The following is a 12,880-nucleotide window of genomic DNA, read 5'->3' as shown; positions in this document are numbered from 1 at the left end:
AAAAACCGGCCAAGTGCGAGTCGGGCTCGCGCACAAAGGGTTCCGTAGCAGCAAATATAATAACCAAAATTACAGTTAAATCAACCTATCTCAAAAACTATAAGAGATACTTTGATCAAACCAAAAATCGTTGAAAGAGTTAATTAGCATGCATCACCTCTATTTTTTTTAGAATTTTATACCCCGTAGTTATAAAAATAGAGGGGGGGGGGACATACTTTTTACGACTTTGAGAGCTGATATCTCAAAAACCGTTCACTTTAAGAAAAATGTTTTTTAGAAAACTTTATATCATTTTAAAAGACCTTTCCATTGATACCCCACACGGGTATGTACATCGAAAAAAAAAAATTCATCCCTCAGTTACATGTATGGGGGGCCCCACCCCCAATTCTTTTTTTTACTATTTAGTGTCATATTTTTGTAGCGGTTCATACAACACATATTCCTATCAAATTTCATCACTGTAGTACTTATAGTTTCCGAGTAAATCGGCTGTGACAGACGGACAGACGGACAGACGGACATGACGAAACTATAAGGGTTCCGTTTTTGCCATTTTGGCTACGGAACCCTAAAAATGAACGCTGAAAACGCTATCAGCCATTACGGTCACGAAGTGACAGGATGTGAGGTCGGAAAGGTTGAAAATAATTACTCTGACATATTTATATCTAGTCTCGTAGCTTTGTTGTCATTATTTAAATGTCAAATGATTGTTTTCTACCCGTGTGACATCACATAAGTGATAATTTATAAACAAATATGGCTGTCACCGTTTTCGCCTGTTTATGGATTATTATTACTAGAAATGAGTAAAAAATTGTATTAGATATAAGGAAAAAGTTGAAAAGATGCTCGAGGAGTTTCTTTCGCCATTTCTTTCGACTGTGTCGGACTACAACCAGAAACTCGCAGACAACAACCAAGAATGCGAGTTCAACATGGCTATGCTACAGTCTAGGCTGGCCACATTGAAGTCTGTCCTAGACCAGAGAACTGTGGAGTATGAAAACCAGCTGCTGGTGCTGAGAAGTGTGGGCTTAGTTCGGGTTGAGATGCTGCCGGAGAAGTCTTCACCTGCTGAAGCCTCCACCGCATCTCCGGAGGCCACCACCACCACCTCGGAGGCCACAAATAGCATCCCGTTGGCCACCACTGAACTCACCACTGGTCTCTCGAGGACCACCACCGGACTCTCGGGGACCACCACCATCCTCCCGGGGGCCACCACCAGACTCCTGGCGGCCACCACCAGCATCCCGTTGGCCACCACTGGACTCACCACTGGTCTCTCGAGGACCACCACCGGACTCTCGGGGACCACCACCATTCTCCCGAGGGCCACCACCAGACTCCTGGCGGCCACCACCAGCCTCCCGACGGCCGCGCCACCCTCAGAGGTCATCCAGAGCGGATCGGCGGCAGCAGATGTTTTTCAGGCCTCCACTAAGAAATTTCATAGGAAACCCACCTATGCTCAGGCAGCTAGTAGAATAGTAGGTAATAAGCAGTTACCTAAGATGTCACCCACTTCCTTGACAAGGCTTACTACAAGTAGTAGCAATTCAAGCGAGGATTACAGCACAGTTATATATTCCGATAGGCTTGGCAAGGATTTCGGGCACATGTTGGGTAATCATGTAAATGGAAAAGTTGTTAATTATTGTTACCCAGAACTTACATTCGGACAAATAGTTGAATTGATTTCAGAGAGGTCACACACTGACAAAACAACTATATTTATTATGGTGGGAAATAGTTTAGGGGTGTCAAAGTCTGACATACATAGAAGTTTTGCTATATTAGAAGGCCTTCCTACAAAACACGTATTTGTTTGTGCATTTCCTTACTCATGCACACTGCCTGACAAATGCAATTATATGACATGTAGCCTCAATAAAACAATGTACAATGCATGTTGTAAATCTGATTGTATCAATTTCTTTGATACTAATTTGTACGTAGATAATTTTAAGTTGACTTGGAACAGTTTATTTTTGTCCTCAAATCAGAAACGACGTCTAGCTACAGAAGTAGCTCATCTTATTAACTCAGTTATAAGCATTATAACGAAGAAAACTTGTGTCCCTATTGACACCGTCAGTAGTAATACTGATAATAGTAATAGTACAGTAGATTTAAATTAGATTCTCAGACAACGGGAGAGCATCATAGCGTTGATATAAAGATTGATTCAGTTCACTGCTCTCTCGGCTCAAAACTATTAAAGGACAAGACATTTAAGAATGAATTTAAATTAGTACATCAGAATATTCAGAGTCTTTCTTCTAAATTGTTAGAACTAGAACTATTTTCCGAAAAATTTAACATTGATTGTTTATGTATCACAGAACATTGGTTAGACGAGAATAAAATGATGTTCCAATTGAAAAATTACAAACTTATAAGCTGTTTTAACAGAAAGTGCAACGAGCATGGCGGGTCACTTATATTTCTTAAAGAAAATTGTAAATGTAAAGAACGAAAGGACATAGTTGCTCTTTCTGTTAAACACCATATAGAAATTTCATGTGCAGAGCTAAACAAGTATATAATAGTATGTACCTACAGGCCACCTACTGGTGATTTCATTACCTTTGAGACTGTCATGGAGGATGTTCTAAGGTTAGCTTCCAATAGTAAAAAGGAAGTAATAGTGTGTGGTGACTTTAATGTTGACCTATTAGGTGACTCTCCTAATAGGTCGAAATTACTGTTACTTTTTAAATCATTTAATCTTTTTAATGTCTTTCTGGAACCAACTAGAATTACATCCACGTCGGCCACTTGTCTAGATAACATATTCTGTAACTGTGAGTTTAAAGACAGTAGTGTGATAAATTGTCTGAGGTCAGACCACAGTGGGCAGACCATTACCTTAGTAAACACTGACAAGACAAATAAAACTAAGGTGAGATGCAGACCGATTACTACAAAGAAAATTGACAATTACTTGAAGAAACTAGACGAAAAACTTCCGAAGGTTAAAGTAGATTGCAATTCTAATGAGATGTATACTAACTTATTTAAGATAATAGCTGATGAGTTTGAGAGTAATTTTGAAACGAAGGAAGTTTTGATAGACAATAAAATTAAATTTTGTGACTGGGCTACAGATGGTATTCGCAAAAGCAGGGCGACATTATATGATCTGTATGAGATGAAAACATTCATACTCCGCCCTGACTTTCAATCTTATGTGAAGAAATATAGCAAAATGTACAAATGTGTCTGTCACTGTGCGAAGACAATTTTTATTAATAACAAGATTAAAGACTCGGCTAACAAATCTAAGGCCATTTGGAATATTATTAATAACGAAACGGGGAAGAATCGAACACGCGAGACTAATTTATCTTTAAAGGTAGGCAATGACATAATAACATCAAATGACGAGGTGGCGAGAGTCTTTGAAGAGTTTTTTACGAACATTCCTTTAGAAACTACTTGCAACCTAGATTCTTCAGCTACATTAGCTGAAACCCTGATGAAGGAGAACGCACCTTCAACCGATAAGGAATTTAAATTCAGATATATTAATACATTAACTATTATAAAAACATTTAAGTCCTTAAATATGAAGAAAACTGAAGACTTGTGGGGAATGTCAGTTAAATTTGTTCTTTCTATTATTAATAAAATCGCCCCAATTTTGGCTAACATTTTTAATAAATGTATCGCTGAAGGTGTGTTCCCAGATCTTATGAAATTGAGTAAAATTATACCTCTGTTCAAGAGTGGGGATATGGAGGACCCTGCAAATTTCAGACCTGTCTCGGTTCTTCCAGTTTTGAGTAAAATATTTGAGAGGGTCATACTCAATCAGATGCTTTTGCATTTCAATGAAGCTCGATTGTTTCATAGCCAGCAGTATGGTTTTACAAAAGGCAAATCAACAACCGATGCCGGTACTGCGTTAATTAAGCACATATTTGACGCCTGGGAAGACCATCACGATGCTATTGGAGTCTTCTGTGATCTGTCGAAGGCGTTTGATTGTGTAGACCATCAGACTTTAATTTCGAAACTGAGATACTATGGAATAGGAGGAAAGGCTTTAGATTTGATAGCTTCATATTTAGACAAGAGGCAACAAAGGGTCGATATTAACAATACTAAATCACAGGGGGCTCATGTAAAGATAGGCGTCCCTCAAGGATCTATTCTAGGACCATTTTTATTCCTCATTTATATTAATGACTTGCCTTTTATGGTTGAAAAATTGACTAATATAGTTTTATTTGCTGACGATACTTCTTTGCTTTTTAAAGTTAAAAGAAGTGAAAATAATTTTTATGAAATTAATTCTATTCTATCTGACATACACGATTGGTTTACCGTAAATAATCTTTTATTGAATTCTAAGAAAACGAAATGTATTAAATTTACACTGCCGAATGTTAGACAATGCGATACTAACATTATTCTAGATGGGAATAAATTGGACCTAGTTAATGATACTGTCTTTCTTGGTATGACTATAGATTCAAAGTTGCAGTGGGGACCTCACATTGCCAAATTGGCTGGAAGGTTGAGCTCCGCAGCTTTTGCTGTACGGAAAATTAGACAACTGACCGACGTTGAAACCGCCAGATTAGTTTACTTTAGTTATTTCCACAGCTTATTGTCGTATGGCATTTTGCTTTGGGGTAGAGCCGCTGATATTGAAACTATATTTGTATTACAGAAAAGAGCCATCCGCTCTATATACAAACTTGGTTCCAGGGATTCATTGAGAGAACTATTTAAAGAAATTAACATCCTTACAGTTCCATGTCAGTTCATTTTTGCCAATTTAATGTATGTACGAAAGAATATTTCCACTTTTGATACAGTTGGCAGTAATCATGACATTAATACTAGGAACAAGCATAAGCTGGCTTTTCCAGCGATGCGTCTGGCGAAAGTTAATAAATCGTTTTTAGGGTACTGTATTAGATTTTATAATAAGCTTCCAACAGAAGTTGCTCAAATGCCAGAGAATAAGTTTAAGTGTTACATTAAAGAGAAACTCAGTAAAAAAGCTTATTATAAAATTGATGATTACTTAGAGGACGTTAATGCATGGCTGTGATAAGTAGTTAGCTCTGCTCATATTATTATAATAATTATTATTAAGCTTATATGTATTGTATACCAACTAGTTTTAAGTCTTTTTTTGAAAAGATGGCTCAGGAGTTTCTTGCCTCCGTTCTTCTCCTTAGACAGAAAGAGCCCCCCCTTATCCGAACGGAGAGTAATTTGTAAAAATTGACGTTCATCAGAAAATTTTATATTTGTACGATGAATAAAAAAATTTGACTTTGACTTTTGACTTTGACTTTGACTTTCTTTCCTCCGTAATGACGGGGCCTTTGTGAAATGGTGGTAGATTATGACTTTTGACAAGTAATTCTAATATTTGTCGAAAAAATAAACGATTTCATTTCATATGAAAAGTAAAGCTTTCAAGTTAAAGTTTTGCGATTTGCAAGGTCCAAAAAAATTGTAGATTATTTTTTTTGGTCTAATAGAGAGATTATTAATCATATTAGACCTACTTTAAAAAAGAGTCCAGTAGCCTATTCCCAGCTGTAATTGGCCATGCTACCAATCTATGATGATATGTATTTTTTATAATTTATTTTGAAAATATAGACCATTTTAAGAAACTAATTTCGTTATTTTTGTATTTTATTCATTACAACTATTTTTAATATTTATTTAAAATTTGGCCGGCTGAATGTATGTAAATTCACATAAATGCATTATAGGATTTATCCTTGCCTGCGCTACAAAAAAAAGCAAAAGTGTTACTTAACGTCAGTGAGGTAGAATGTCATTGTCATCTAACTCTAAAATCATAACATTGTTAACCCCTCACCTGTCGGCGGCCATTTTGCATATTTCATCATTCAATATCGTTATTTCCGGGATGTAGGAGAAAAATACCACAATTTGTATATTTACTTCATACCTACTTAATATATTATTTATGTAGATAATATTACGAGAAACAAGATTAAGTACTACTTTGTGTAAAAAGTATCAGGACTGGGTCAATAAAACAAAAAATGTTTGTTATTCATCCAAATTTATTTTATCACCTTCAAAGTATGCTCCTTCAAAAACGATACACATACGCCATTATACAGAATTATACAATCATCACAACATTTTTTTAACACTGTTTCCAGAGTTGTTTAGTACACGCTGCGATTTTTCCATACATTGCACAAATATAAGAAATAAATGTACAAAATGAGGTCTTAATGCTAAGAGCATTTTCTACCAGCCAACCTACAGGAGGTACAGGAAAACTAGTACAAAATATTAATTATATTACACCAGTAAATTAAAACAGTACGCTTCATTGATCATTTTTATTACTTAATATTTTTTCAATAACGCGCCTCAATGAGGCGAATCGAGCACCAGGTTTTATAAGGATATAAAGGTCGGTTGGGAGCCGATTTAACAGCCGATAGGTTATATGCCATCCTTGTCGTTTTTTTTTTTACACTTAGTTGAGGTTAAAGCAAGATAAATGTAGTTCACATAGGCAATATCGCTCACTTAAATACGGCAGACCAGTAACATCTTTAGAGATGGCGGGACATAATATGTGGACTATTTATTGCCCACCTTATAAAGGTTGGTCGACAGCCGAGGGGCTAAGCTCGAGGCAAATTTCGAGAGGCAGCATTTTCGAAATGAGCCTCTCTTGTTGCCATCGTAGTATCCACTCGTTTATTATTTATTCGTAGTAGAGTTTCAAAACAAGGTAGAAAAAATAAATCTTCTTCTTGTAGTGCCTTTCCACCATTGGAACTCTCTTTGCAGCGCTCTCTATTCTTTACTAGTTTAAATATTTCTTCCACGGTTTTTACACCGGCCCACTCTTTTATATTGCTCAGCCACGTCAATTTCCTCCTTCCAGGCCTTCTGTTTCCTTCTACTTTGCCATTTCTATAAATTAAATCAATTTTTCTACTTCTAACTGTAACAAATGGCAAAGATTTATATAAACACACGATTTAGACGTTTGCTTTTGACGTTAACAGTTTTTTTGTAGATAAATGCCAGTTTTTTTGTAGACAGAGTACTTTGTTAATTGGCAAATGCATTATGTGCATAAATCCCAAAAAAAATGTAATGGTAAGGTCAAAGGAAGGTTATTAGTTTTTATTGAATAATTTAAAAAATAGAGACTCAATTTAAAATCTGATAACTAGAAATTGTACAGAAAGCATATTCCTCGAAACAGTTTTAAGCATTCCATTCTTGTTCAGAAAGTTAGCATGGCCAATTGGTTGGTTCAGTCGCCATTTTTTCTTCCCAACAACTGTTTATTCCTGCCTATTAGAACCCCAACAACTATTGTCTACAACTCCTCATGCATATTGTCTATCAGGAAATCATTCATCTTGAACTGTGTTCTTGACGCACACTCTATTACACTACAACATGGTAAAACTAACTTTAGATATAAAAGGCGTAAGGACATAGTCTTCGATTTAGGGCGCCTTCAAATTAGTCGCTAAGTGTCGCGCGGCTGCAGCGCTACTGCAGCGCTGCAGCCGCGCTGCTGTCTAAATTCCATATAAATTATTAACGCGCGACTGCAGCGCTGCTGCGGCGCTGCAGTCGCGCATCTTTTAAATTACAAAATTTATATGGATTTTGACAGCAGTGCGGCTGCAGCGCTGCAGCAGCGCTGCAGCCGCGCGACACTTAGCGACTAATTTGAAGGCGCCCTTAGACACTTGCAGAACTAAGTTTGCAAGAGGTTTTAAACCGGCCATTAGTAAATTTTTATATAATAAATTAAGTCAACTCAACACATTGTATACTCAAAAAAAATTTGAATTAAAAAAATGGACTACCACTTTTCTAATGTCGTTAACATATGCTGAAACAGAAAATTTACTAATCACAATTGCCTAGTAATAATCTAAAAATCAAATATGCGTATTTTTATTTTTATTGTAATAATATCTAATTATAAATATGCAAATTTTAAATAAAATAAATTAAATAGCAATTAATTTTATATAAAATAAATAATTTTAATTAATTAATTACTCATGGATATAGTCAATACTGGATTTTCATTAATTATTTAATCTATTGTAGTAGATATTTAGTTATTAAATACATACTAGTTCTATATTTTAGAAATAATTTTACAACATTTGTTTTACCTTATTTGTGATAAAGTTTTTGTAATACACGTTTCAATTTATTGGTTATGTCTGCATGTTAATTTTAAGCATGTTAAATTTATATTAAGTCTACCAAATTGTAGTAGTAAAACTCACAAACTGTGCTATTTTATGGAGGGCACTGTTGCCTGTAATACAGGGATGACCTAGTACGGGTAACAGTGACACTATTTAATTGTAATGTTACTATTTTACTGCTCAATTTTTTTATTTTTTTTATAACAATGTAATTGGTCAGAACCAGAAAGACACACTCGCTGGTGCTGCCAAAGTCTCAGTAAGTTTTCTTCCCCATTGGTACACTCACTTGCAATGAAAAAGTTCCAGTGACATATCGAACGGCATTGGCGGGTTGAACTTAACGGCCGTAATTATTTCCAGCTGAGAAAGCTGCAACACTGGAAGAGCGGTGCGAGAAGCTGCACGAGGCGTTCAAGTTGAAGCAGCAGGTGTGGCACCGGCACCACACGGCTCTGCGCGATGCCGCCGACCGCCTGGCCAGGGTGCACGCCGAGATGGGTACGTCATAATAATAATAATAATAATAATGGAGCTACTGCCGCTCTAGTCTAACTCCTTTTTCGCAATGCGATTTCTTTTTCTATGGGATCAATGGTTGATGATCTGAGTCGCGAGCACAGGATTCGATACTATTTTCGAATCTACACAAACATATGCCACTTTTGGAACTAAAAAAATTGCCTTACATTTTGACAGTGACATTTGACGATACGCAACGTTAACGGAGGATCAAAAGTTGTGCTCGCGACTGTGGTTGTGAACCTTAAAACATAGTGGGTGTATACTCATTGGTTAACCTGTCAGTGCCTGTCACTACTACAAAAGGCTATGTCTGAAAAAATTGAACAACGCTCATAATTTTTCTAATGATAGGAATAACCCTCCGTATCATCCTAAAAAAATCTCAGATTTTTCCTATGCGTCAGTAATTTTATAAAAATAAAAACATTTCAAGTTTCACAAAACGGGGATATGATGGCACTTCAGGACTTTTTCCATCGTCTCTATAAAAATATATGGGCAATAAAAAAGAAAAAATTGACAGGCGTCAGCTTTTAGGCCCGGGTCTCCTATTTACGCCTTAGGTCGCGTCCAGCGTCACGCCGTAGGCCGCGTCACGATGGTCACTATAGAAATGTACTGATGCGGTCTCCCTCACACGCCGACGTTGGCGCGTAGACGTAGTAAGCATCGTGACGCGGCCTACGGCGTGACGCTCTGGACGCGACCTAAGGCGTAAATAGGAGACCCGGGCCTTAGATACTCTTTGGTCACACGTCTATCCATAGACCTACAACGTCCAAACAACGTCACATCAAAACCTGTCATATTTTTTTTAATGCCTATAGAGACGATGGAAAAAGTCCTGAAGTGCCATCATATCCCCGTTTTGTGAAACTTGAAATGTTTTTATTTTTATAAAATTACTGACGCATAGGAAAAATCTGAGATTTTTTTAGGATGATACGGAGGGTTATTCCTATCATCAGAAAAATTATGAGCGTTGTTCAATTTTTTCAGACATAGCCTAATGGCTGTTTTATAGCAAATACGTTTTCGCATTATTTATTATTACATCATCATCACAATCCATCTCGACCGACTGCTGGGGCACAGGTCTCCTTCAAAAGAAGAAAGGATTTTAGGCCTAAGTCTTAGACAAGTAAACCACTGGACACGAAGCGCTTCCCGATTTCGCCTTTACAGGTGGCAGAGGGCTGTCACCAACGGCGCCTTGTAATCACCGTTTTCACTTCCACTATGTCAGTGTCAATTCACTGCCCAAGGAGTAACAATCTATGAAAAATGGGCAAATGTGCCGTATTGATTTGTAAATGTTATTCTGGCGGATCGCAAAATGTTTCTTTTCACCATTAAGTACCATTTCATCTTATTTTCTACACAATTCTTCGATAAATTAATAAAATTAGGTTTGTAAACAAAGCAATACACAGCAAAATTTGCAATGTCATATTTTTGTACAAACCTGCAACCTAGATATTACATCCGTAATTAAGTTGGATTATACATGAGAACGAAGTAAATGTTCGTTCATTCAATACTGCTCAAAAATTTTTTAAACATTAAGTTAGTGTAGATATTATTGAGTAATTTCTGGCAACACTGCGTGTTGCAAATGTCATTTCTTCTTTATTTTTTGCATGTGGCAATTCGCCCCTTCTGATTTTTGTTTTTCCATTGGTAATGGACGGCAACTCTATTTTAATCTTTGAACTTAAAATTAATAAAATACAGTCCACTAAACCCACTTCGCATTTTATTTATACATGCGAAAGTGGTCCTTCGATATACTTAACAAATAATAAATTGCAGTTAAAAAGTGCAAAAGTTGTGCAGTTGTGAGCAAAGCGGCACGTGCATGCACGCTCAACAGTTTGGATTGCAGTGTATTTCAGAGTATATTCAGAGATAAGTTTGATCTAAGGTGATGATACACCTTAAACTCCACTACAACATATTGCAGCGGTGGCGGCAAGCTTACGGACATCGTGAGTTTTTAAACATTTTCACTTCTAGCGGAGCAATATCTGGAGGTGTAGGTAGACGCTTTTGCATCTATCTACCTCCTTTTCGTTTGTGACAAACGTGACGTCACTTCACTTTTGCGGTGAGGTTGGTAGCCTGACTGTTCTGTCACATTGATGTGAGGGGTCAGTTTTGTTTCTGAGGTTGGCAGCACTGCGTATCTGTCACAGTTGACAGATGACGGACGACACTTCGTAAACAAAACATCGAGTTCAGTGTTTGTGTGATAAAAAACCTATAAAAGGTTGGTCTGTGATGCCAAAAAGTAAACATTGATATTGTGTACCTCTGCTACAAATAAATAGAAAATATTACCTTTTTTCCCTCATCAAGTTGTGAAACCTGTAAAGAATCATCTAACTAACCTGTGCGAGTGTGTTCCAGACATTTATATCACTCAATAACGGTGAGATCGACTATATTATGATATACTTTTCGCCGTGAAGCAATATAAACGGTCAAATTATTCAAATTCTTAATAGTTTTTCCAAAATAAGGACCAATAAACATCGTGCGCAAGCGCAAATCACAACAACATTGACACTTGAACGACATAAGTCAAGTTGACGCGCAAATATAATCACAGAATATAACAATTTCCAATCAGTGTTGCCATATGAAATAAATATTTCCGACTGAAACGTTACGTTATACGAAAAAATATAACTGCTGGAAAAATATTGCTGATGTTATATGATTAATAATAGACACCTTATACAAAATGAGTTTTTTCGGAAATATCACCTTTAGAAAGAAGAATAGAACACAGTCTGAGTCCCATGAAACTGATGAGGAAAGTAACCCTTCAAAAAATAATACGTATGCGTCAATTAATAGCATGCCAGAACTATCGGATGAAGAAAATGAGGAAATGAAAGACCTAAAATCTGAAGTAATAAAACTGAAAAATGAACTTAAAGTGGCCCATAACGAGATCGCTAATCTTAACTTAGAAATAGAACAGATGAAGAGTCAAATGAATGATATGAGCAGAAAAAATATTATATGTAGAAAGGTAACAGAAAGCCTTAAAAATAATTGCGTGACGCCGAAAAAGAAGAAAGGAAAGGGAAGAAAGTCACAGCTAGAAAATATACCCAATAGCTCCAATAATACAAATTATATTTCACACAGTGATTCAGAACAACCTGCACATACTGTACAAGATAACAGTAAAAAAATCATGAATACACTACAGCACGGAAATACAGTAAAACCTCGGAATAAGCTATGTATTATGAGTTGTTATAAGAGAAATGCGGTACTGGATATCGCTGAGACTATTTTCAACGGAGGCGATTATCAGATCATGCACTACCTAACACCAAATGCTGGAATAAGAGAACAACTAAAATGCATAAATGAGAAACTGACTGATTTTACATACCAGGACTACTGTATCATAATGATAGGTGAGGAAGACTTCACCAAAACAAATAACTATCATGAATTAATTAGGTACTTAAGAGCTACGATACAAAATATAAGTCATACAAATGTTATACTATGTACACCGACATATAACTGCGGAAGACATCAAACCATGTACAATTGGAGGGTTGAAATATTCAATAACCTACTTTACTCTGATGTGGAGAGTCATGGATATGCGTATTTCTTCGACTCAAATGCTAATCTTACGTATGACAACTACATGTTTTCAAAGTATGGAGGATATCTAAATAACAGAGGCATGAGAACTGTACTGTCGACGCTAAATCAAGAACTTAACTCATTGAAGACACAAAATGTTATACAAAACAACAGCGTAACAAAAAATATACAGAACAATTCAAGCAAAGAAGATAACCAAAAGCCCACGCAATCAGTAAATAATAATTCTAATCTTTTTCGTGTTTAACCATATCAATATACTCCATCAAAATATCGCTGGCCTCCTTAAAAAAACTGATAGCTTAACAGTTCACTTGGAAGATCTAACATCACAACAACAAACAATAGATATACTATGTGTCACAGAACACTTTATGACTGCAGGACATGAGGATCTACTGACAATACCCAACTACCAATTAGCAACACACTATTCTCGAGATACCCAAAAACGAGGTGGATCATGTATTTTGGTCCGGACTGGACACCAA

The 12,880-nt window shown here is 36.4% G+C and overlaps 1 protein-coding gene across 2 annotated transcripts in view; it reads left to right on the top strand.

Annotated features, from left to right (window-relative positions):
* The window catches only part of LOC105394929 (SET and MYND domain-containing protein 4), a 34,210-nt gene that overhangs the window by 10,630 nt on the left and 10,700 nt on the right, over positions 1–12,880 (top strand). For both annotated transcript variants that reach the window (XM_011566853.3, XM_038121939.2), the window contains one exon: positions 8,589–8,726. In XM_011566853.3, coding sequence (XP_011565155.3) covers positions 8,589–8,726 — 138 coding nt within the window. The remainder of the gene's footprint in view (positions 1–8,588; positions 8,727–12,880) is intronic.

This window comes from Plutella xylostella, chromosome Z, assembly GCF_932276165.1.
Source record: "Plutella xylostella chromosome Z, ilPluXylo3.1, whole genome shotgun sequence".
NCBI lineage: Eukaryota > Metazoa > Arthropoda > Insecta > Lepidoptera > Plutellidae > Plutella > Plutella xylostella.
This window is presented reverse-complemented; position numbering and strand designations above follow the sequence as displayed.